Below are 27,053 nucleotides of genomic sequence, written 5' to 3' on the forward strand. Positions count from 1 at the left end.
GCTGATGCAGAATTAGTTTATTGGCACTCAGTAAGCTTGGATTGTATTAGGGTGACCAACTCCTTGACTTCTGGGGCAAACATTTTAAAATTAACATTAATTAAATTAACATCCGCTTCAGTTTATCCCAAGAATTAGTAACTAAAGTGTACACACACTCACATATTCCAAAGCCCATGTCAAATGTATTAAACACATACTTTACTTGTAAAAGTTAGGATTTAAGGCACAGGAGTTCCAAGACAAAAACAGGTGTTAATCTATTCTTCCTAAACAGTATAGAAGATCCTAGTCTTGATTATTTGGCAGCCCGGTCAGGCAGTGGCCGGTAGAACAGACCCTAAAGCTCTACCCAGGCTCAAATTGTTCCAAGTGCTCAAAATAAGTGAGGCTATTAAAGAGCAGCAAGCTGCGCTAACCTTAAATTTGTGCTCTTGAGTCACTGTGACTATTCATTTCACAGCAATGCCAGTGGCACAGTAAACTCTGAAGTGCAGCCCTCTTCGTGACAGCCTCCGCAGCCAACCTCTTCCAAGATGATAGAACAAAAACAAGTATTTGACCAATGCAGACATTATGGCTTCAATACCAAGCCAGTATTTTCCACATCCCCTGCTACCTTGTTTACTATCCAGCCTGGTGGAAGAGTTACAGTGAACTCTCAGCTCCCTATTTTGTGACATTTTAGTTGGCCACAACAACGGATCTATGGGGTTTTTCAAAACAAGAGTGGCAGTTTTACCCTTCACTTTGCATGCTGACGTTATCTGCCTCTCTCTTCGGCTTGCCTTGTTCGATGGGTTTTTCCTCACAGAAAAGCTTATTTATCTGACTTGCGGAGGATTAGCAAATAGCAGCATCCCGGGAGATGATCTCATCATCACCATCCCTGTTGTGAAGTTAAGTGGCAATGTTTTGCCCCTACTCCACAACAACACTTGCTGGTGGCTGAGCTGTGGGAACAGGTATAAAGTAGAGCTGGGTTTCTAGAACGAATGGTGAGGGCAGATCAGCCCCTCCAACCTGCATGCAATAGGATAGGACAATAGGGTAACTTCCACCACTGTAAGGAAAGGCAGGTGATTACACCTCGGTCACCACAAATTAAAAACATCACGAGATTCTGCTCAGTATGTAGATTCGCTTGCAGGCTGGACGTTGTGTTTCCCTGATTGACTATCAGAACAAGAAGCCACAAAATGAGACGTGCGGGTGTATTGTCACTTATTTGTGGCACTTTCTTGTGTCCTTTAAAGGGTATTTGTTGTGATTTTATTTGCTAAAGATTCCTCTCAAATGACTCGAGAAGAAAACAGTCTCTCCCGCCACTTTCTCCCAGCAAAAAAATAGAGAGGGGGGGGGGGGGAGCACACAAGGAGCCACAAATCACTCCAGCTAATACTGTAAGTTTTTGTCCGAAACGAAAACAAATCCTTTGGTTGTGTGCAATTGCCACACACACAATGCACAAGGCCAAAAAGAAAGAAAAAAAGAGAGCCTCTTCCTTCATCTTCTCGCTGCAAATCGCCAGCTGAGGTAGATACGCACCTCAAAAACGACAGCTGCGAAAACCCTTCCCTTGGCAGGCTTCTGGGAAGTTTGGCAGAACTGGCTAGAAATGGTGTACATAAGCATCCGCATGAGTTGTGCTTTTCTCTATATGTTTAAGGTGGCAGGAATGGCAGAGCAGGTGGTCATCTAGGGGGTAACACCGATGTCCGTCTTCGTCGTTGAGTTCCATGCCGCAGTCCTACGTGAGAAACGAAAGGGACAGAACTGCTATTCAGGACGTGCACCAGCCATAATACGAGGCCTTTCCGAGGTTTATGGACAATCTTCTGATCAGCAGCCCCAGCCCAGAGTGTCAGTATAGATTAATAGTCAATTCCTAGCTCCCAGTTAAGGAAAACTTGATTCTGTCCCCGTGAAACAAAACAGCATGAGGATTTAAAACAGTTCGCTCCACTGAGATTCTGCACAACTGCTCTATGCTGAAACAGGTGTGTATGTGTTTTAAATTCTAAACTCAGCAAGGATGCCTAGGCTGGAGAACCTCTCAGGAGGTTATGAACGTGCAAGTTTTGGACTTTACACATGGACAAAACTACAGAGAGTTGTATCCCAAGTTAGTCCTATTCACTCCCTGACCATTAGGTCCAGCCATGGCCAACTCTGGGGTTGCAGCGCTCATCTTGCTTTACTGGCCGAGGGAGCCGGCGTACAGCTTCCGGGTCATGTGGCCAACATGACTAAGCCGCTTCTGGTGAACCAGAGCAACGCATGGAAACGCCGTTTACCTTCCCGCCGGAGTGATACCTATTTATCTACTTGCACTTTGATGTGCTTTCGAACTGCTAGGTTGGCAGGAGCAGGGACCGAGCAATGGGAGCTCACCCCGTCGCGGGGATTCGAAGCGCCGACCTTCTGATCGGCAAGTTCGAGGCTCTGTGGTTTAACCCACAGTGCCACCCATGTCCCTATTCAGATTAGGCCCAATGAAATTCATGGACCAACTTAAGTCTGAGTAAAATTGAGCGATGTACTAGGGGTACATCTTTAATCTTGGTGTTATTTTAACAATTGGCATGGCTTGGGGTTAGACAGAATTTCTGTGGCCTATTGAAAGGCATGTCAAACTGACTACTGAAGACAATCTCTTGTTTTTATGAGACCGGCAGCGTTATGCCTTGACTTGAGCTAGTCAAGCTAAAACTAACAGCCTCTTGGGGGGTAATCAAGGTCCTGACATCCATATTAACCCCATATGAAGCAAAAAAAAAAAATTCACTGTGGAAATACGTAAGAATTGCCCGTTGTACATCCTATTCGTGTGAGAAGGATCACCTCCTTATTTACTGGTGTCCCATCTGGAAGTGAATGACAAACTACTGCTTTCGAGTTATTTCAGATCAAGGGTGTCCAATTTGGTCGCTCTCCAGATGATGTTGAACTTCAACTCCCATCAAACCAGTGGTCAGTCCAGGATACCCTCTAGCGGTTAAGAAACAACTGTCTTAAAACTACATATACTTGCTACTTGTATTTACTTTATATTGTGTCTGTAATGAACAGCTGGCCTACCTCACAGCAGTAACATTCCACATGGTAATCCTTGTGCATCGACACAACACGTATAGTCTCATCGGATCCCTGGGAACATTAAGGCACAAAACAAAGACAAAAGGTGTTTTTTTTAAATAATAAATAGGAGAGATGGGCTGAAATGAACTAATTTGGAATTTGCTCTGGGCCACGTGAAACTGTCTTAGGGCAAAGTGAAGGATGAAACGAATGCCTAAACACAAGATTTCTGAAAACGTCTGGCAGTCCCAGCCCAAGTGAGACAAACCAAATGTCTACACGCTAAAAAGAAAAATCCCTGATCACACTGATTTAAGCAAAGACAAAATTTTACAGGAGATACCCCATTGCATTTAAACATTCTCAAGTGTTATTGTTGGAACAATAATTCCAAGCATACCTCACATATTTTAGGTCAGCAAATAGCAAAAAAGAGCTGTGCATTCAAAGTTCTGTGCAAAGGAACACACATGTAAAATAGTTTATTGTGTGACATAAGGCTCTGAACATGCATTTGATTGCTGTGCATAACTTATTCTGGTTTTGAGGAAGATTTTTCTTTCCAAATTGGAGGTGGAAGGGCATGAGGATTTTGGATGTGTTAGGTGCATCTAAGTCTCACTAAAATCAGCACAGCTTTCTGGATGATCCTGAGCATGTTTACTCAGAAGCAAGTCCCACTGAGTTAAAATGTGCCTTACTCTCTAGCAAGTGTCCTTAGGATTGCGGTTACAGGACTGTAACTCAGCTCTGCAGTTCCATTTATTTAAGTGGGGGTTAGGTGCCACAAACTTTTGCTGGATTGTATCCTTAGGATCCAAACCGGTAGAAGTTAAGATTTGTCTAAATTCCATCAAAACCAATGGAAACCAGAGGAATGGCACCTTAAAGACTTGTCTACAGAGATCCATCTATAAAACCTCATGCCTCAAGGAATCTGTTAGTTTTTCAAGTGCCACAGCAGCCTTTGTCAAATCTATCTATGACTCCAGTTAGGAGCTCTTCACATCTTTCACAAGACTGGGGGCCTTGCTAATATTCCACTGACAGACATTTGTTTATTTAAAAGCATTTCTAAAGCACTTGGGGTTCTTGTTGTTTTTTTAGTGGCACACGGTTTGTGCAAAATAAAAACCCAACACCTTCCTCTTTAAAAAAAACAGCCTAAAACTAATGAAATGGGTCTGATCCTATGGGTCAAGGAAGGCCCAAAGAAAAAGGTAAATTTTCAAAAGATGTCTGAAGCAACAGATGGTTGCTGTGTCACATATGGCAGAGGGGAGGGCATTCCACAGAGCAGGGAGAAGGGGGGGAAATGCTAGTTTCCAGGTCACCACCCTAGGTTATTCTGCAGGGGGCAGTGCCATAAGGAGAAGTTCTTCAGATGATCTAAGTGCTCTAAGGGCAGGTGGTCTAGCCATGCTTCAACACAGAGCTTAGAATAAGACTACTGCAAATAACTGGTTTTTGTTGCCGTTGTTTTGCAGGTGCTGTCTGAAGCCGTATAAAGGTAAAGGTACCCCTGACCATTAGGACCAGGAGTGGACGACTCTGGGGTTGCGGTGCTCATCTTGTTTTATTGGCCAAGGGAGCCAGCGTACAGCTTCCGGGTCATGTGGCCAGCATGACTAAGCCGCTTCTGGCGAACCAGAGCAGCGCATGCAAACGCTGTTTACCTTCCCGCCAGAGCGGTACCTATTTATCTACTTGCACTTGGTGCTTTTGAACTGCTAGGTTGGCAGGAGCAGGGACCGAGCAACGGGAGCTCACCTCGTTGTGGGGATTCGAACTGCCAACCTTCTGATTAGCAAGCCTTAGGCTCTGTGGTTTAACCCACCGCACCACCCGCGTCTCATTACTGAGAAAAGGTAGAAGCAAAAAATATAAATCACTTACCTCACTTGGCAGAATAGGAAGGCCACAGGCTGCACATTTTGGCGCCAAAACCCTTTATAAAAAACAAAAAAAGGCAAGTTACAAACATGAAAGAGAACCCAGATTTGAATCGTTTAAAAATATTGTTTCAATGGGGATTGAACATTTTTCACATTCTCCAAAGCACCCCGGGGTCCCAACCTCGCATTTTCCCAATTCTAGTGAAAATGGGAGCGTGGGAAAAGGCTGGGCAGAGGGACTCCTAGAGCAGAAGGGGGCAAAAGGGAGGTTGGAATCCACTGGGAATCTCTTGAGCGATTTGCTGCAGTAGATTGGCAAGGGTTTCCTGACTCCAAATTGTTTTGAGAACAGCAAGCTACTTGTTGCACCTAAATTAGGCTGCGCAAATGAAGAAAACTAGCCAGGTGTGGCGTTTTGTGTGAAACGACTATGAGCAGATTTGGTTTTCAAAACCAATTCCTGGACCCTGTTCTTTAATTCTAACTGCGTGTCATTTGCACCTGACTAGTTACTGGATCTTGGGATTATAGCAGATCTGAGAAGCCTGAAATCTGCTTATCACTGTCCTAAGGGCAGAAGATGATGAGAATATAGGTAAAGGTAAAAGGACCCCTGACTATTACCGTATTTTTCGCCCCATAGGGCGCACCTAGTTTTTTGGGGGGGAAATAAAGAAAAAAAAATATTTCCCCCCCAGGCTTCCCCCGATCCCAGCCCCCAGAACAGGCTGCTATCCGCAAGCCGTGGGAGAGCTATGCGACTTTGCAGCTTGCGGAGAGCTGTGCAAAGCCCGAAGCCTGGGGGGCGCTGAGCTCTGGGTGCAGGCAGCTCTCTGCAAGCCGTGGGAGAGCTGCGCGACTTCACGCAGCTCTCCCACGGCTTGCGCAGAGCTGTGCGAAGCCTGGGGCGTGCTGAGCTCAGCACTCCCCAGGCTTCGGGGTGCAGATAGCTTCCTGAAGCCTGGAGAGCAAGGGGGGTCTGCATCGCCCCATAGGACGCACACACATTTCCCCTTCATTTTTGGAGGGGAAGAAGTGCGTCCTATAGGGCGAAAAATACGGTAGGTCCCGTCGTGCCGACTATGGGGGTTGCGGCACTCATCTTGCTTTATTGGCCGAGGGAGCCGGCGTACAGCTTCCGGGTCATGTGGCCAGCATGACTAAGCTGCTTCTGGCAAACCAGCGCACGGAAACGTTTACCTTCCCGCCAGAGCAATACCTATTTAGCTACTTGCACTGGAGTCCTTTCGAACTGCTAGGTTGGCAGGAGCAGGGACCGAGCAACGGGAGCTCACCCCGCCATGGGGATTCGAACCGCCGACCTTCTGATCAGCAAGTCTAGGCTCTGTGGTTTAACCCACAGCGCCACCCACATCCCGATGAGAATATAGGTTGCTAGAATTTTTACATTACTTGATGCACCTTCATGATCAGCAAGCAATACTGCCTTCCTGTGAATACACATATTTACTTGCAAGCAAATCACACTGATTTCAGCAGCTCTTGCTTACAGCCACGTCTGTTTAGATTCCCCTCCCCCTTACTTGTGGTAATCTCGGACACAGTAGATTTTGTTCTCACTGTCTACTGTGAACGGCACTCCATCCAGACATTCATTGCAGATCACACAGCGAAAGCAGCCAGGATGATACGACTTCCCCAGAGCTTGCAAAATCTGCAATAAGAAACAGGAAAATGCTTCTGAACGAGCATTCAGTTTTTTAAAAAAATGCAATACAGAAGCAATTGCAAAGGAGTGTAAGGAATATATAACGATTACAACAACATAAGGATGCTTGCAAATTGTTCCCTTAATGGTGCTCTGCTTCACAGCAACCATGCCATGACATCAGGAATCCTGTAATTAATTTGAGCAATTTTGGTAGGAAATTACAGGCAAGAGGCAGAAATGACAGAGCAAATTTCTGTCGTCGGAATTCCGGTAGAATTTGAAGCAAGCGAAACAGCACCCAGTCTGAAAAGACAGGGAGCAGGCAGGAAGAGTGAATTCAATCAGGACACAGAAAAAGAGAATAGAATTTCCAAATAACTATTGCGAGAAAACTCAGGTAAGATTTAAAATGCCTTTATTTTTATGCCCCGAAGGGCTGCTCTTGATTCAAGTTAGGCTGGAAGTTGCATGTGACATCTGGGTTTAGACTGTTTTTTTCTGGCATATAAGTTTATGCAGAACCATTTAGTTAAGCGACTGACTAGGGTTTCGTTAATCAGCCAACAACCCTCGTTTGCATTCCAAAAGCCCTCCCCATTGTTAGAGAGGCTACAGTGGAAGCATTAAGAATCATGTGCAATCACAAAAGATTACAGAAAAAAATGAAATCAGCACTCTCCCACATATTTTGTTTTACAGGATGTGAGCATCTGCATACCTTAAAAAATGCACACACAAAAATTATAAACAAGACAAAAGCACACAATTGGATTTAGTTTGCTTTCCTCATTTTCCTTATTCCTCACACAATAAGAAGTGGGTGGCATAGAGCAGCAACATTTCATTCTTATATTTTCCATTTGGGACGTCATTCTAAAATTACGGGGACTTTCCCTCCATAGCGTGTTTTCCACACACAAAGGTCACTTACCATGTCCATGATCAAATGGCCACATATGAAACACCTGTCAGCTGACTGCTGGAAGCCTGAATACTGGAGTGGGAAAAGAAAGTATGCTTAAACCTTTTGAGTAAAAGCATGAGCAACATTTTCCTACTTTCTTAACTGGAATAAGGCTAGCTGACCAGGGTACATAGACACTATAATGTCTCTGGGCACATGATTCCCCCCAAAACAGCTTTTATTACTTTCTTTAAAAGCTTCCTTCCTTCAATTAAAAAAAAACAAAACATATTCCCAAGCGCTAGCACAATGAAGAGACAATGAAGAGGATAAATCCCCAGTTCTAACCTCAGTTTAGCAACATTTTAGCTGGCCCTCGACCTCAGACACTCATTTGCCTCAGTAGGTTGGATTAAGTCTTGCTGAAATAACGTATGTGAACACTAGGGCGGCCTTGAAAACCACTTGTCAGCTTAATAACACAGTGTATAAACAACCCTTGTGGACAAGCTCATACGTATGAGGCTCCTTTATATCTCAGACATAATCTCATAATTATATATTATGTAGCCAATATATGACTGTCCAATTACTGCCACTCAGTAATTGCCCAATCATTAGTAGTAAAAGCAGCATGAATAAACAGTACGCTATGTTAAGTATAACTGGTTTAATTCACACTGAAATGGGAATTGGTGAAAGGCTTTGACTGTAAGTTTCCATGGAGGCCAAGAGCAAGAAGTGGTCTCTGGGCTCCTTAATGGGTTGTTGTTGTTGTTCTCAGGTAGCTCTGACCCGATGTTTTAACCTCAGAACACATGAGAGTGATCAAATGTCAAGTTTGTTATCTCAAAAGGGTGGTTGCTAAAGTCTTTATTCTCAGACTCAGGGAGAGTGAGAATGAAAATGAAGCTCTCCAGGAAAACAGCTCCAGGCAAAATGGATGCTGAAAGGAGAGACAGACCCCTGTTTGGAATATTTCGTAATTTATAAAATGCTGAGCCTATGCTTTGGACTGGCGTATGTCTTACAGAACTGTTTGGATGCAACATTAGATGTTTTGGTTTTGATTTGGAGAAAGTTCAGCAAGTGAAGTTTTAATTAAAAATATGAGCTCCCGTTGCTCAGTCCCTGCTCCTGCCAACTTAGCAGTTCGAAAGCACGTCAAAGTGAAAGTAGATAAATAGGTACCATTCTGGCGGGAAGGTAAACAGCGTTTCCGTGCGCTGCTCTGGTTTGCCAGAAGAAGTGGCTTAATCATGCTGGCCACATGACCCGGAAGCTGTACACCGGCTCCCTTGGCTAATAAAGCGAGATGAGCGCTGCAACCCCAGAGTTGGCCACGGCTGGACCTAATGGTCAGGGGTCCCTTTACCTTTACGGGCCTTGACAATGTTTCATTTCCAAAAAGGAGCTGGTTTTCATGCATCCAGTTGCTTTAAACTGTGCAATATTAATATCTGCAATACACCTAGATTTACAAATAATTTATTTATTTATTTTCCAGCTACGATAGGTACACATGAGGACTGTGTGAAGAAAAATCTAGAATCTATACTTGAATCTTGCACCTGCATTTCAGTCCCTAAGGACAAGTAAGGGAAAAGTACAAATCACAATGCTGCAATTCTTTTGGGGGTGGGGTGGGGGTGGGGAGTCATCAGTACTGATTGCCTCATTTAAGATCCTCTCTGCTTTCACAAAGGTGCTTAATCAGACACAACGGATAAGAAGGGGTGTTAATTCATGCCTTATTCTTCAGATGTCAAGGAAATAAACAACTATCTGACAATTAGAAGACATCTGAAGTCAGCCCTGACTAGGGAAGTTTTTAATGTTTGATGTTTCATTGTGTTTTTAATATTCTGTTGGGAGCCGCCAGGAGTGGCTGGGGAAACCCAGCCAGATGGGCGCAGTATCAATAATAAATTATTATTATTATTTAAAAATCCAACACTCTAGCAACTTGTCGGACACATAATCTGACCCATTGCCAGTGGGTTCTCCACCCTGCAATCCTCAACCTCATTTAGCATTCCCTCCAGGAGCAACAACATGCAAGAGCCTGCAGCTTACTCACCAGGAAGTCTTCTTCACAAAACACTTTCCCATTAACAAAATAAAAGGCTTTTCCTCTCAGCTTCCGACCTGCAAGGGGAAAAAAAGGGGGGGGGGAATATGATCAAAGACCAATAAATAAAACATCTGAATGCCACCAATGGAAGCCAGAAATAAAGATGCAGTTTCGATGCAACTGAACGCTAGGACAGATGCCGCGATCCTGCCCTGTGCTTTAGTGTGCATCCACAATTCCTTACTGCAGAACTGTAGCATGAAGAAGCAAAGGCTATATACCATTCAGGGATTTTTAATTTATAGCGTAACTCCAAGCTAGGACCTGTGCTGTCATTATATTGCACAGGTGCACACAGGAAGTATTTGCTCTGATAGCTCAGTTGCTAAGACCGTGGTACTGATAACGCCAAGGTTGCAGGTTCGATCCCCGTATGGGGCAGCTGCATATTCCTGCATTGCAGGGGGCTGGACTAGATGGTCCTCAGTGTCCCTTCCAACTCTACAATCCTATGATCCTACTTTAAAGGTAAAGGGACCCCTGACCATTAGGTCCAGTTGTGGCCGACTCTGGGGTTGCAGCGCTCATCTCGCTCTATAGGCTGAGGGAGCCGGCGTACAGCTTCCGAGTCATGTGGCCAGCATGACTAAGCCGCTTCTGGCGAACCAGAGCAGCGCACGGAAACGCCGTTTACCTTCCCGCTGGAGTGGTACCTATTTATCTACTTGCACTTTGACATGCTTTCAAACTGCTAGGTTGGCAGGAGCTGAGACTGAGCAACGGGAGCTCAACCCATCACGGGGATTCGAACTGCCGACCCACAGCACCACCCGCGTCCCTATGATCCTACTTTAGAGCACCATTTAACCTGGTGCTGGCTTTCGACTCTAACCTGTAACATGAGCCCCACACTTCTGTCCATCTCATTCTTCCTTCCCACGCTCAACTTTCTCATCTTAGAAAATGTGAAAAGCTCGTTAAACAAATAAAATAAAATGGGAGCAGCACTACTCTTTGCAATCCGTTTTAGGCAAGGGCCGTGACCAATTATGTCGGTCACAATTTGCCAATTCAAGAGAATGCGTTAAAGGATACAGAGGTGGCGAGAGCAGGAGATAAACATTTCCCTATACCTGGCTCATCGCATTAACACCAGATGGCGCCTCTTGTCAAGGCAGGAAAAAATAGATGTTCAGACCTTGTGGTATAAAATGATTCTGTAAATGTCCACCTTTTAATTTTAAATATTCCCAGTGCAAGACCCAAATTGTATGGGTTGTATCTGGTGTTGCTCCGCTGATAGTAAGCCTTCTGAATAATGAAGGAGCTTAGAAGCGTTGGATATGAATATATAAAAGCAGAGGATGCAACAGGTGGAACCCTCCAAAGATCCTTTGTCCCAGGGAAGGGTGGTTTGCACTGGGCACAACTGTCCTACTGCCCATCGCTGCTGGTCACTGCCAGCCTTGTCCTGCAGAAGGAAGCTAGCATGACACTCTGAGCGCAGAGCTCCAGGGCACAATGCTTTGGACCCAAGCTGGACCCACTGCTGTCACATGACCTGCAATCTGTTGGTCCCTCGATACCTTCTTCCCCATTGGATACACTCAGCGGGGTAGCCCTGCTGGTCAGGAGCCGGGGTTAGGATTGCTGCCTAAGGTAGGTACCAAACCAGGTAGGTAACATCCTGTTTGGGGAATGTGCTCCCCAAAGAACATGCCTCAACACCTAACTATCATTTCAGTACTGGGCAAAATTATTATTTTTTTTTTAAAAAAAATATCTTCCTAAGCTTTTATACACTGCCAACTTTTCGAGCTGCACGGTTTGAAGCTGTTGTGTGTGTTTTTATTGCTTCAATTCTTTACCACAAGTTGTGCTATTTTGTGGTTTGGTTTTGCAACATTTGTAATTTTTTTTAAAAAATCCTTTCGTAAGAAACCCTAGGAATGCTGCCTGACCAATGAAGGAAAGGATACATGTTTGTTTATATAAGTATTTATATACCCCGTCCCCTTGCAAAGCACAAGAACAGTGTACAACAACATGAAAGCATTTAAAAACAAGCCAAAACAATCATTAAAATGACTGGCTACTCCTACTCCAGAGACATTTTAAACATCTGCATATGCCTGTCAGCATATTATATATTATATATTATATATTATATATTATATATTATATATTATATATTATATATTATATATTATATATTATATATTATATATTATATATATTTCAAGAGAAGCTTGAAAGTCAAAAGCCAGGATGCCTGCTGAATCTCTGCTGGATTATTATTCCACAGCAATAAATGCCCCACTTCTGGTTGAGGCCAATTTGGCCTCTGAAACATGGGGGACAACTAACAGTGCTCTTCCAGAATATCTGTGTTATTTGGATATTTGAAATAAATAAATCACTGAGCTATCAGAAGCAAACTGGACCTGCACATAGCCATTTTATCACTTTACATATTATTTGGTTTTATAATTGATTCCGGGGCTCACCTCATGAAACTATAGCTCAAATTATTCCCTGATAATGTGTATGGCTCATATTCTGCTAAGGCTCATGTGTTCTGGGCACTGAATTCCACATTTACAGAGAGTTTCTCCATCCCTCTATGCAGAGATGCAGTTTTACTGGAACATTGCAAGATGTCCCTGAAAACTCTGGGTCCAAATCTCAAGGACTAGCCTGCAAGTCACAAAAGAAAATGTGCCTCAGGAACCCAAGCCAGTTGGGTCTCAATTCAATGGTTTAAAAAGCTCAAGCGGTTATCAAAACAAGCAGCTGTCTGAAGGCTTTTTGGCTTTTTACAGCCAATACTTTTCACAAGGGCAGGAAAAGCAAGTGAAGGGAGGACTTTGCAACCACATGAAATACTCCCACTTCAGATTATTTTTCTGGGCAATGAAAGCTCTCACTGGAAAAAAAAGGACATATCTTGGATAGCTACCACTTATGTGACAGGCACAAGTCACTTAACAGAAATTCTGCATTGTGCCTGTCTTTAAACTTGGCAGCAATGATGTGGGCTATGACAGAACGATGCAGTTTGCACTGTTTGTTATGTTCTGTTACCACTTAACAGAATATCAAATCTTGGATGAAAGGTGCCTGCAGCTTTATAAGGGCCAAATCCCAAGAGTCTTTTGCTTCACTGTCTCGCATAAATATGTCTGAATGTAAAAATTAAAAAATTGAAGTGCAGACGACTGGAGCCAACGCAGCTGGCCAGATTAACAGTTAAAAATAAAATTAAAAAGTCAGGGCAAGCCTTCTCAGAATATGCACCACTAAGAGCTTACTCCCAAGTAAGTGGTTATAGGATTTCAGCCTAAAGCAATGTGATGTGTGGAGCTGCAGTATTCTAAAATAAGGCTCTTTTCATTCTTATGAAGCTGTGATATTTTGAAATATAAGACATTCTCTTACTTGAGAGACATAATACGGTTCTCAAGAGACAGAGGTTGTGCTTTATTGCATCAGACCACCTGCATACCTCTTTGAAGACATGCACTGAGGGTAAATTCTGCTTACTATGATGTCCTCTCATAGAAATGTCAGACAGCTTAATTTATGGGCTTCTCCAGAGACAGCTAATTACTACTACAGAGAGGCTGGGTCCTGAACTCTTGGTTCCTAGCAATACTTCAAGTCCACTGTCTGCTATACTCATCCATTTCACTGCCAGCCAGAGTTCATGCACGAAATAACCACGTTGGTATTTCTACTGTCCTTTTTTACTGACTGTAATTACAGGACACGTTTTCCCTTTGCAGTTTGTAATTAAAGATTTGATGCCTGTCGCTTGTGCACGGCTGATCCATTTAAGCAACAGTCCTCATTCCCTCATACTTAAGACTTAACAGTAGCATGTTTTTATCTTCTAGATGCCCCCTCTTTATTATCCAGTGGACAGCAGGGCCCATATAATCAAAATGAATTTTGGACTTTGGACCTCTGTAATATAAAATTCAGATTACCAAAAAGAACTCCACTGAGCACTGTGGTACTCAGTTTCATTTACGTCAAAGGAGATGTTTTATTCGGTCTGAACATGCTCCTGAACCCACATCAGGCAAATAGCAAATCAGTTGCCAGCCTCCCTGTGGTCAGCATCAATCCCTTGGACTTTTGACTGTTTCCTATTTTTGTACTGGTTCTGCCCATGCTTATTACCCTAGTTCAAAAAGAAACCAAAACAAGCCCAAGCCAACAAGGCAGACAAGAGAACATGTCTCTCATCAGCATTTGAGTTAGATCTCTGAAGATTTTAACATAACTAGCTAGGTACTCAATACATTTCCCCAAAAAAATGTACAGCGGGGATTTGGGAAAAGTTCGAAGTTCATGGAAACTGAAAATAGTATTTTAAATATTAATTCTGAGAGCAATCATCCCAACTGTACTCCAGGTGAAGGTCCATGGAATGATAGAGTTTTATGGTGAATCTAGCTTTAGCTTTGGCTTTGAGTTGACATCTTGGGGGGGGGGAGTGAAGGGGATTTTCATTAATTAAAAGCATTTACACCCACTTTTCCACCTCAGAAGTATATGGGGGGGTTGTTCAGTGAAATAAAACTAGGTCCGTTGCTTATCTCACATTCTCTAATGTTTTCCTGGAAACTCATTACATCAGAAGTCATGTATAATGCTACAAAAGCATAATGCTCTAATGTCAACAAAGATACATCAATGCAACCATGTTAAACCATGTTTAAAGATGAAAATGAATAAGAACTATATTACAAAAAAGACTCCAACTCTCCTCTGATGAAGGTACTATCCCTTTCCTCAAGAATCATTCTCACCTCTGTTATTAAGGACAGAACACCAAAAGAACAAAATTCTACCATTTCTATTTGCTGGCATAACTCACCCCCTTTCCAAGATGTGAAAAACTTCAGGCTCCAATTGTGGATTTTATGATTTACCTAACATCTGGAACATCAGTTCCCATGCATGTCAAACGTCTTCTTTTTCGTTTCTAAGCCTTTTACCTCCCCCCTAATTTCTTTCAGTCATTTAGAGTACTTCCTCTGCACTTTTTTTCCTTGGCTCTCATCGTTCCTATCATGACCTCATGGTTCAAGACAGCTCAAAATATGATAAACATATGACACGAAAATGCCAAGTCTATGTGGCTTATACGACATCGCTGGGAAGAGTTTGCGTTCCAAACAAATGTGTGAAACTAGACTAATATCAAAGGGTCTCTGGCAGGTGAAACAATATACTACATGGTTTTCAATGCTTATTTCTGTGACGCGGTAAAGTGTACCTGTCTTATGAATTGTGGCCTGCATCCAGCAGAGCGATTTTACTGATCCTTCAGCAAGTCCAAGCTGCTGATCTGCAAAAACTGCTTCTGCAGCCACATGCAAAAAGGGATGTGACCTCATTTCTCCTGTGCAAAGGGTTTGTGTCAGAGGGAAGATGAGGCGTCGTGTGTTACAGCCAGTCCCATGAGCAATTCCTGAAGCAAACCCAAGTACTGGAGTCCTCAGCCATAGCTCTTGCCTCCTAAACCAGCCCTCAAGTTATAAAAGTCTGTCCAAGGGAGAATACAAAGCGACTTCCTGTATACAGGATAGTGACACAAGTTTATGTGGCAACTGAGTTAGCTGCATTCTGAAGAATGCAATCTTCTGTAGAAAACATATGAAGTAGGGAGGACAGGTGTCCTTCACAATGTTGTTGTTTAGTCCTTTATTCATGTCCAACTCTTCGTGACCCCATGGACCAGAGCACGCCAGGCACTCCTGTCTTCCACTGCCTCCCGCAGTTTAGTCAAACTCATGCTGGTAGCTTCGAGAACACTATCCAACCATCCCGTCCTCTGTTGTCCCCTTCTCCTTGTGCCCTCCATCTTTCCCAACATCAGGGTCTTTTCCAAGCAGTCTTCTCTTCTCATGAGGTGGTCAAAGTATTGGAGCCTCAGCTTCACGATCTGTCCTTCCAGTGAGCACTCAGGGATGATCTCCTTCAGAATGAATCAATTTGACCTTCTTGTAGTCCATGGGACTCTCAAGAGTCCTTCACAATAAACCCATGTAAATATGCCTGAGAGCTCCAATTTGATTGTTGACTCCTTGGGCACTTTAAGGTTGCAGATCTATCATTTGCATTTTTACTGAGGGCAATGCCAATGCAACAGCCTTGTAAAGGCTAGCAAAATATGGCAGAGTCCCATTCACCTAGAGAGGATTAACTCCGACATTCATTTGATACGGAATAATACTAATTATATATGCAGTGCATTTATCCTCAGTGCCAAAATACAAATCCCCATATAAACCTAAGCATACTTTTTTTGCACACAAGTGTGACTGAAATAAATGGGGTTTACTTCCAAGGGTACAACCTATTTATAGTGTAGAATTTAGAACATTTGTAGCTCTGGGCAGCTAAGCCCACTTATTTAAATATTTTTAAACAGAAGCCTAATCAAGATGAGGACATGGGAGCAGTTTAGGTTTAAAAGGGAATCTATGGTATCAGATAACGCCATTCATGCCAACGTGCTCCACTGTCATGCAGAAAGTTCTTCCTGATGTTTAGTCCGAATCTCCTTTCTTGTAACTTGGATCCGTTGGGCAAGTCGTCTGGCCTGGGACATGGCAGTTTCCCAAAGGAGAAGGTCACTAAAAGCAGACAAGCCCCTTGGGAAGACAGCTTGTCCACCAGTAGTAGTGTTCATAGGAACATGGGAAGCTGATATGGAGTCAGAACCCTTTTCCCCATCTAGCTTAGTACTGTCTACACCAGGTGTGACCTTTGGGCTCTCCAAATGTTGCTGAACTACAATTCCCATTAGCCCCAAAGGACCTGGTCAACAGTTAGGGATTATGGGGTTTGTAGTTCAGCAACCTATGGCGGGCCAAAGGTTCTCCACATCTGGGTCTATACTGCCTAGCAGCTCTCCAGGTTTGAGGAAGGGCTCTCTCCTAGCCGTAGCTGGAGACGCCAGGGTGTCAGAGGAGGAATGGTGGAGACCGCCTCCCCAGCCTGACCCTTCCAGAGAAGAAGATGACAGTTCAGAATTACAACAGGGAGATCACAGCTCAGAGGCAGATGAGGGGGAAAGCTGGGAAATAATGGGAGAGGAGGAAGAAGAAACACCAGAGGAGGGGGGGAAGAACAACTGATGGACACAGCATCTTTAGAAAGCATTCCAGACCCCCCTCTTCCAGAACCCAGCAAGCATTGAAAGTAGGAGAGTAAAGAGCTCAAAGGCAGAAGGCACTTCTCAGCACCCGTAGTGATGACACATGAAGGAGAGGGAGATAGTGGAGACTCACTTGTGGCAACGCCATTATTCCAAGTGGCTGCATTCCCAAGCCTCTCTCTGTGAATACTGAATAAAAAGCAGTTGGTACTTTTCCTTGTCTTATCTGTTCCTGACAACCTGCCATGGGGGTTGGATCCACTGTTGCCTGACACAGGGATTGAACCTGAAGCTTCTGGTTCGTAAATCTGATTCTATACCTCTGAGCTACATCTCTCCCCTCCAAAATGCCAGCCATGAGGTGTATTCTTTGGCACACATTCAGTTTGCATGAGGTGTCGACTCCCCACATCTCACACTGGAACCCTTTGCAAGTTTCAGAGGTTCTCCAGTGGACAAGTTGCTATGAAAAGGTTCCCTGAAAGTAGAAGTCTGAAAAGCCTGTGCGAAACCGGTGTAAGATGACAAGAGCTTGTGTTTCAACTATTATTGAAGAGATGCTTATATAAGCCTGCAAGGCATGAGTAAATTTAGAGATTTATATAAAACGCATTCCCGGAAACAGTGAAGCATTTATCGTAACTATGAGTACAAGAAAGAATGGAATCCCTATTTTGGAAAGTGAGGTACAAGATCCTAAGTATATATACTAAAGAGCCAGGTGGCCTTTACTGCCACTGAATACACACTAACAAAAAATCCCACTAAATATAAACAGGTATGACTAAAATAGTTGTCTCAATCGAAAGAGACAGAGACCATGAGAGTGGAATGCTCTCTATTTCCAGCAGAACCATAAACGTATTATTATAGGACTCCAAACACTTGCTAACTCTCTGTAAAATGTTTACTCTTCCATCTATGAAATGGGGGGGGCAGGGGAAGAGAAAATCTAACCACCAATCTAACATCAGAGAAGCTTATTTCCCAATTCCTGATTGGAGTCCCATCTACCAGTATGAGAAGGAGGTTGTTCACCCAATTTTTCAGCCCACTGGCTGAATATTTTCCTCAGTCCAGCTGCTGAAGATGGTCAACAATGTATTGGCTCTGGCCCCAAAACTGGGGAGAATGTGACTGAAGAAGTTGGCTGTCATAATCAAAAAGAAGAGACAAAGATGTGGGAAGATTGGATAGATGTTCCAGGAGTTCACCATGCAATTAAAAATCCCTTCCTAATTAAAAGGAGGCAAAGATTGTGCCAGGAATGCAAAAGTGCTGAGGGCCTAGGTCTCCCCACTCCTGCATATCTGCAGAAGTGCACATGTGAAAGAAAAAAAATGATGAAGAGTTAAGGCAGCATTTTAGGAGCCTCTGCTAAGTTTTGGAGATCAGCAGATACCTGACTTTGCTGACCTCTGACATCAGGTTTGTGCTCATTTTTTTCACTGCAAGGCACACGTTTTCTGCAAATCTTGTCTCGGCTGTAAACAGAGAAGCTTTACCTTGATATAACAGATACTTACTACATGCCCCGCAGGTAAAGCACCCGTCGTGGTAGAGATTCCCCATTGCCTGGCAAGCTTGGTTTGCGCCATATACACCTTTGTTGCACTTCACGCAGGTTCCTAAAGAAGACACAAACACAGGTCAGATGAAGACTCCATAACACTTAAGTAGTAATCCAAGCATGGGAGAAATAGAGTATACCCACAATAATAATAATAATAATAATATTTTTTATTTATACCCCGCCCTCCCCAGCCAAGGCCGGGCTCAGAGCGGCTTACAAGCAAAATAAAAACAAGATGAATGATTACAACTTAAAAACAAAAATAAAATACAACATTAAAATAATGGAACATTAAAATATTAAAATGTAGCCTCATCGCAGGAGGAGAAGGAAAAGAAAAAAGAAAAAAAAAAAGAGAGAGAGGGAGGGAGGGAATCAAATTGGCTCCAAGCCAAAGGCCAGGCGGAACAACTCTGTCTTATACACCACGAGAGGCAGGTGTATATTATGGTTTGGTTTAGAAACCAAGCTGGTGGGAAAACATAGTTCCAAACATAAAAAGCATAAGGGTGTTCAATGTACTAGTTTATTTATAAAGGCAGATAGCTGGGAACAAGCAAACATACTTTTAGGAGGTAAAATTGTTTCACTTATCTGAAGCACATTCTGTTCATTTCTATGATCTGTTTACCCTAATAGTGCTCACAGATTTATTTTTTAAAATTACTGTCTTAGGTAGCTTGATGTGAACAAGTAGAAAGTTGCACCCTTTTTCTTCTTCTTTTTGCCAATTGCCAAAAGAACAAAGTGGCTCAACTATAAGGGGATTTTTTCTTCCTTCAAAATCACATGTTTATCCTCATTTCAAGGCCACATTAGGAAGCGTTTCATATACCCTGTGGGTATAGGACGGTATATAAATTCAATAAAAATAGATCGACAGACAGGTAGATAGATGACAGACTGACAGACAAACAGACAGATAGTTTCTGTATTCTGGTTTTTGCTTTCACAAATACATATGGTATGTTCTTACCCATTTCCATCTGGAACAGTGTTTTCCCAGACTTGGGTCTCCAGCTGTTTTTGGACTACAAATCCCATCATCCCTAGCTAGCAAGACCAGTGGTCAGGGATGATGGGAACTGTAGTCAGATAAACAGCTGGAAACCGGAGTTTGGGAAACACTGACCTGGAAGCTCCAAAACAAATAGAACCAGAAGGGCGTATTTTGAAAACCCATGCCATTCTAGGGTTTAATTTTAATGTAGCTTGATCACAGACCTCAAAATTCAGAAGTTACAAGTTTCAAAAGGCCCTGTCAAATTGCTCTTCTGGTCAAAGCTAATTGCTCTGACATCAGACTGGTAGGCCCAAATCTGCCAGACTAGGGCATCTGTGACATCAAAACACTAAGTCAGCAGGAGTAAGGCAGAGAGAATATGGTCAAAGTCAGAAATGGCTCTTCTGCGGAGTTTCCAATTAACAGTACTGGTTGAGATGCTTGTACACCTATGGGCAAAACAACATGCAAAACAACGTAAGCAGTTAAGGTGCTTTGTAGAGGTTTGCTTTGTCAGCAGTGTGGAGAGCTGAAGCAGTTGTGGGAACAGCTTTCAAATCTCTTTTGCAAAAACCGTGGGAATCCGTGGTGTTGCACAATAATAATAAAAAGAACCCTATGTTAATTTGCTACTCTTGATCAAAGGTCCTCTGCAGCTGCCACATGTTGAAAAACGTGTGATTTTTTTTAAAAAGGTTTGCATTCAATACCTTTTTTAAAAAAAACACCCTACAAAACTTGCCTCCTCAGTTTACAGTGAATATTCTACATCTAAAAGGTGTGGAGGAAGGAGGGGTTGTGAAAGTATGGTCTTTCAATTAAGTCTTTCCCCTCTTAATTGCACCAGCAGTATTTTGCCGTGAATAAAAGTACTGTCTGTTGCTTCTAAGGCTATATACGTATTTATAGCCGTCATCATCCATCACTTTCATGCAAGCATCACAAGGTAATGTTCAGTAAAAAATAGCTAAAAACAGTTCAAAACAACACAAAAACCAGCAGATATGTTGAACAAACCAAATCAAAATGGCGGAGACCCATTCATCCAACTGGGAAATAGGACTTCAACTGTTTCCACAAAACACAAATGATGGGTGCCTGTCATATCTCAACAGGAATGCTATTTTACATATATAAAGAATAGTTATGACATTATGATCCTTGTGATAGGATCTCGCCTTCTTCAAAAAATAACAGATGGGTATTTGAATTTTCTTGTCTCATGGAGTGAACAGCAGCAAATGGCCTCGGCCCAGTATACCTGAAGGAGCGTCTCCACCCCCATCGTTCAGTTCCAAGGGCCTTCTGGTGGTTCCCTCCCTGCAAGAAGGGAGGTTACAGGGAACCAGGCAGAGGGCCTTCTCGGTAGTGGCGCCCGCCCTGTGGAACGCCCTCCCATCAGATGTGAAGGAAATAAACAACTATCTGACTTTTAGAAGACATCTGAAGGCAGCCCTGTTTAGGGAAGCTTTTAATATTTGACGAATTATTGTATTTTAATATTTTGCTGGAAACTGCCCAGAGTGGCTGAGGAAACCCAGCCAGATGGGCAGAGTATAAATAAATTATTATTATTATTATTATTATTATTATTATTGGAATAGGGGATGGGGTTAAGCACTCTTCTCCCTTCAACAGATTCCCCCAATCCCTCTCCCAACACCGGCCTACTATTAAACCTTTAAGGCACATACAGACCCAACCAAGGATTTCTCTGTGTTCCATCTGCTTGCTCACTCAGATGTTTATCCGGACAAGCATTTGGCAAAGATCATTCTAGCAGAAAACTCACCAACAAGTGGTACCTAACACCAAGGAAATTAGCACTAATACGCCCAGGAACCTCACCAAAATGCTGGAGAGGGTCACCTCCACAGGCACATACATACAAATGTGGTGGGAGTGCCCCAAAACCCAACTATTTTGGACTACAGCCATACAAGAAATATGTAAAATAACTAAGCAAGTATTAGAAATCACCCCAGAACTGGCTCTACTAAACATACTCCAGGACAATAATGCCCACTCACATCACAAAGAACTCATAGCCCACCTTCTCTCAGCAACCAGAAACACCATAGCCAGACACTGGAGAGACCTGTCAGGAGTAAGCATGGACCAATGGTACCAAATAGTATGGGAAACAGCCCTACTAGAAAAATTAACCAATAAACTGAAACTGACACAGGGACAAATAGAAGAAGACACCTTCACCCCGGTATGGCTCTCCTTTATCACATACACAGCTCAACACGTAACTTGAAAAAATACATTGCACATACCTCTGTAGACCAAGAAAACTTTAATAAAAATATTTTTTTAAAAAACCAACAAAAAACTGTGAAGTGTGAATACGAGGAACAGGTTTTTGGAAACATGTGCATCATTACAGGTCACACTCATCAGAGAGCAGGGATTGGCTGTGGTTTCCAATGAGTGTGTTGCTATGTGATATATGAAAAACTCAAGATTTTTATCATGCACATGTTGATTCATCAAAACAATAAAACAAAATAAGAGCTGCTTCCAAGGTTTCTTTAGTTTTTTATTGCAAGTACTTTTCCAAATCATAATGCATAATGACTTATCCGAAGGCAGATACGGATATCAAAGAAAACCTAGGGACTCCTCTGTTTACTCATCTGTTTCTCACAAGTGACTTGGGAGAACATCCCAAGACTTGAAATCATAATCTGGGGAGTGGCAATAAGATTCCTCTAGAGAGGCAGCTAATTTAAATCGTGATTTACTTCTCTCCAGCACTGGATATTTCTCAATAAATCAGCTACTGGGAAGAGTACCAAGTCCACAGCTCTTCCCTTTCCCAGACTATTTCTTGAAACGAAGGTTCACTATGACTCAGTATCCCATGCCAGATTGGTTTCCTGCAGTAATTTCCAGATCGAAGAACAGATGTTTTCTGCTGGTGGCAACGCAGAGAATTAGGGTGGGCCCGATTCTCAGGGCCGTTTACTAAAAGGACACAAGCCCAGCATTCATATGATGTATTGAGCTGAACGGCAAGAGCCTTTTGGATCTTGTGACTGCAGAAGATGTTGTCACAAGACAGCGCATTCGCTTTATTTTCCTTCCACCACCCAAAAATGGACATACACCAAATTCCACTCTTCTGCTAAGTGCCTGCACACTGCTTTCACTTTACCATTGCAGTTGTTTCTCTCCTTCTTGTGTGTTACACTGGAAACAGACTTAATGGAACCAGTAGTAAGTTCTTTGTTTGATAAGCATTCTGGGGGTAAATACAGTGGTACCTCGGGGTTAAGAACTTAATTCGTTCTGGAGGTCCGTTCTTAACCTGAAACTGTTCTTAACCTGAGGTACCACTTTAGCTAATGGGGCCTCCCACTGCCACCGCCGCATGATTTCTGTTCTCATCCTGAAGCAAAGTTCTTAACCCGAGGTACTATTTCTGGGTTAGCAGAGTCTGTAACCTGAAGCGTCTGTAACCCGAGGTACCACTGTAAGTCCATTAAGGAAGAAAAGAAATATGCCAAATCCCACTGGGCTGTCATCATGGCTCCCTTTGGACGTTCAGGATTTCCAATGTGCCAGATTTATCATCAATTCTTTCCTAAGAAGTACCAAAATCTGGGGCACTTTGCAGTGGTATATTTACTTGCATATTGTGCATGAACAAGTACAATTACATTCTAGTCACATGTGCAGGTTACATTCCAGAAGCACCACATATATGCAAAAATTGCATATAGTCAAAATTACCTTTCATTTTACCTGGTGGCTAGGAGAAAGTCCCTTTCTCTGTTTCTGCTGCCTCCCCTCATCTCCATATGTGAGCAACGAGGAGAAATGAGGAAGGCAGAGAGAGTCATCGGCAGAAGACTGGGATGAAGCTGCAGCCAAGAGTGTCTACCTTCATTATTGCAAGTTAAATGTGCTTGTGATGCAACTCGACTTCGCTTGTTACGAGGGTTTTCAAATTAAACACTTAAGTGGCAGACAGAAGACAGCTATGTATTCTGTCGTACGCTACTAGAGTCCAACCCGCCCCCCCAATTTCTCCAATAAAGAGTAGGGGGGAAACCAGCCATCTCACCATTGTTTACATCAGCCAAGTGAAAGAAGGCCGACCAAGATTTGAGGAGGCAGCCGTGCCGTGCAATCTCAGGATTAGTAGCGTGCAGGAAATCTGCTCTTGTGAAATACGCAGATCAATCGTGCAACTTGGAATATGGCCTGAAAGAACTACTTCAAGCTGAGAGCAACGTTTATTTTTTATGTACTGTAAGAGTCAAATTATTATATCTTTTACAGTAGACAATATATCATCCTTTGCAACCAAACGGGAAAGAAAAGAAAAGAAAAATATCATCTCTGTGTAGAACAGGCCTTAATTCTACTAGCGCTCCTCAATTCTACTAGCGCTCCTTAATTCTACTATAGCATTCTCCTTTATAACCTATTCTTTCCCATTTTTATATGCTTCTTCTCAGAATCTAAGCTTTATGATGAACAACCTGACTTTCTCTATTCTCTTGCTTGCATTTCTATGTCCATTGCAGCTTCCTGCCATCAGAATACCCTCTCACCCAACACCTGATTTTCCTACAATCGTGTCCTCTGACATGTGTTTACTTTACTTTTCTTCAAATGTGACTCTTCTTCCACCTTCTCTTGCCTTTACTTCTCAACGTGCCTTGTCCTTGATTAGACTGTAAGCCTACAGGCAAGACTATTTATTTTTAGATGCTTACAGCATCAAGTATGATTAGGCACTTCATAAAACAACATGAACACCAGCTTCTGAGTAAAGATGCTTGAGGAATTTAATTTATGTGCGTTTTGAAGCAGTGGCCTCATCCACACCTCCCAGACTAATATGCAGATTGGAATATAATTATTCTTCAGATTTTGTATGCATCAGAAATTTGTGATACAGTTCTCGGTGAGTACCAAAATGCATTTTTAAATGTGCATTTGAGGACAAAAATACATCTTTAAGTACAAATTTCTGTGAAGGCCTTTTTTAAAATGCAGATACTGGTAAATGTGGAAATAAAATTAATATATGCAAAACTGTCATGGACCGGAAATAAACTGATCTATCCATCTCTAGTGTTGTCCCACCGCAGTGTCAAATTGAAAGCGCATGCCATATTTTGCAACTCCATTAGATGCATACAGCTTTGTCCAAACACCGTGTGCCCATTTTATCTGAAAACAAATTTATTCTGATAACAGAAATAAGGCTCGCTAGGGTTTTGAATAGCACTACCAGTGGGGGAGGGACGCAGGTGGCAGGCACTGTGGTCTAAACCACAGAGCCTAGGACTTGCCGATCAGAAGGTTGGCAGTTTGAATCCCCACGATGGGGTGAGCTCCCGTTGCTCGGTCCCTGCTCCTGCCAACCTAGCAGTTCAAAAGCACGTCAAAGTGCAAGTAGAGAAGTAGGTACCACTCCGGTGGGAAGGTAAACAGCGTTTCCGTGCGCTGCTCTGGTTTCGCCAGAAGTGGCCACATGACCCGGAAAAACTGTCTGCGGACAAACGCCCTCTCCCTCAGCCTGTAAAGCAAGATGAACACCGCAATCCCAGAGTCGTCTGCAACTGGACTTAACTGTCATGGGTCCTTTACCTTTTACCGGGGGCGGAGGGCGACTATCTGCTACTTTTATCAAAACAATGCAATATAATGGAGTCATTAAAACTGGTGTCACAAGATTATGAAGTCAACCATCAAACGGGGAATTTTACCCAGAAAGGTTACAGTGATTTTTCTTAAATGCAGAAGTAGTGCTTCAGAGGGCTCGGGGGATACCGTCAACTTCAACAACAAAACCCACACCATTCTCCAGAGAAAATACCTGAGACTGAAAACCCCCATCTGCACTATTTACTGGATTTACTGGATGGCTCAGTTGGTTAGAGTATGATGCAGATGACGCCATGGTTGCAGGCATATTCCTGCCTTGCAGGGGCCTAGACTAGATGACCCTCAGGGTCCCTATCCAACTCTACAATTCTATATAACTGATTCCTTGATTTAAAGCAGTATTGCACCGTTTTAAACTGCCACGGCTTTCCCTCAAAGCATGCTGGGAAATGTACTTTGTTTAAGGATGCTGAGAGATTCCCATTTCCCTCACAGAGCTACAGTTCCCAGACTTCCCCTCTGGAAACTGTAGCCCTGTGAAGGGGAATATGGGGCTCCTAACAACCCTTGGCTTTTTCAGACCCATCATCCAGGAAACCAAACAAGCAAATGGCTGTGCCCACCCTGCTCTTCGAAAGGACAACAAAAGGGGGCATGTCAGGTTTTGAGACAATGTCTTGTCTTGTGCCTAACCTTAGAGCTCTGCTTTGAACTCCCGAAGCATATAATCTGCAACTTGATCTATCCTTAAACTGTTCTTAACCTGAAACTGTTCTTAACCTGAGGTACCAATTTAGCTAATGGGGCCTCCCGCTGCTGCTGCCACTGCCCAATTTCTGTTCTCATCCTGAAGCAAAGTTCTTAACCCTGGGTACTATTTCTGGGTTAGCGGAGTCTGTAACCTGAAGTGTCTGTAACCTGAAGGGTCTGTACCATGAGGTACCACTGTAGCGATTAAAGTCACTGGGAATACTTGATCTGGGAGGTTGAATACCCTGTATTCACATGTGGGAGCCAGGGCAGGTATTGGTTGGCATGTCCACTAGCTGCATCTTGGCCCTTACTCTACTTAAGTGATAACACAAATGCCTTTAATCGTAGCCAATGACATCATGCCAATTTAAATTCCTGCACAAGATAGATATAGTCAGCAACATTAGACATGCTCTCCCCTTCCCATCTACTGACTGCTGTCTTGTCTCTCTGGCCAATTCTCCAGCTGTGGCCCATCCTAATAAAGGAATCTTCAGCACAGATGATGCCTTGACTACTGCAATGCTGCCTCATACATTAAGCATGTGAGAGGGAACATACCTTCCTCGCTGCCTCACTTAGTCAGAGCATCTCTGCAAAAGTGACTGAGCACCAAAAGAATGTTGGCATGGTATATTAATTCAGCAGCAAATCTTCTTCTTAACCACCAAGCTGTTTCCATTCACACAACTAAAAAAAACAACCCCAGAACCTCTGCTCCTATGTCAGAGTTATTTAAACCTCAGAAGCCAAATGTAGGTGAGGCTATTTAAACATGAGCAGCAGCATGAGTAGCAATGATGTATTCTCTATTAGACTGCATAATGACTTCAAGCTAGCTTCTAAAGCAGTTATCTAGCATAAACACCCTGCTTTCAACTATTCTGTGCCTATAGGTAAAGGTAAAGGGACCCCTGACCATTAGGTCCAGTCGTGACCAACTCTGGGGTTGTGGCGCTCATCTCACTTTATTGGCCGAGGGAGCCGGTGTACAGCTTCCGGGTCATGTGGCCAGCATGACTAAGCTGCTTCTGGTGAACCAGAGCAGCACACAGAAACGCCGTTTACCTTCCCGCTGGAGAAGGTATTTATCTACTTGCACTTTGACGTGCTTTTGAACTGCTAGGTTGGCAGGAGCAGGGACCGAGCAACGGGAGCTCACCCCGTCGCGGGGATTCGAACTGCCGACCTTCTGACCGGCAAGTCGTAGGCTCTGTGGTTTAACCCACAGCACCACCCGCGTCCCTGCATCCCTATAGCTGACAGCAAACCCTGCCTAACCTCAATCCTTTT

General features: G+C 43.2%; 1 protein-coding gene across 3 annotated transcripts in view; it reads right to left on the reverse strand.

The window, feature by feature from the left end:
* Positions 1-27,053, reverse strand: part of LIMD1 (LIM domain containing 1) — a 40,656-nt gene continuing 13,603 nt past the window's right edge. For all 3 annotated transcript variants that reach the window (XM_081882063.1, XM_081882062.1, XM_081882061.1), the window contains 7 exons: positions 18,327-18,428; positions 9,633-9,700; positions 7,580-7,642; positions 6,521-6,651; positions 4,978-5,029; positions 3,082-3,150; positions 1-1,750 (listed from right to left, as the gene is read on the reverse strand). In XM_081882063.1, the coding sequence (XP_081738189.1) occupies positions 1,613-1,750; positions 3,082-3,150; positions 4,978-5,029; positions 6,521-6,651; positions 7,580-7,642; positions 9,633-9,700; positions 18,327-18,428 (623 nt within the window). In that variant the 3' untranslated portion in view covers positions 1-1,612. The remainder of the gene's footprint in view (positions 1,751-3,081; positions 3,151-4,977; positions 5,030-6,520; positions 6,652-7,579; positions 7,643-9,632; positions 9,701-18,326; positions 18,429-27,053) is intronic.

The sequence above is a fragment of the Podarcis erhardii genome (assembly GCF_964252035.2).
Source record: "Podarcis erhardii genome assembly, chromosome: 12".
NCBI classification, from domain to species: Eukaryota; Metazoa; Chordata; class Lepidosauria; order Squamata; family Lacertidae; genus Podarcis; species Podarcis erhardii.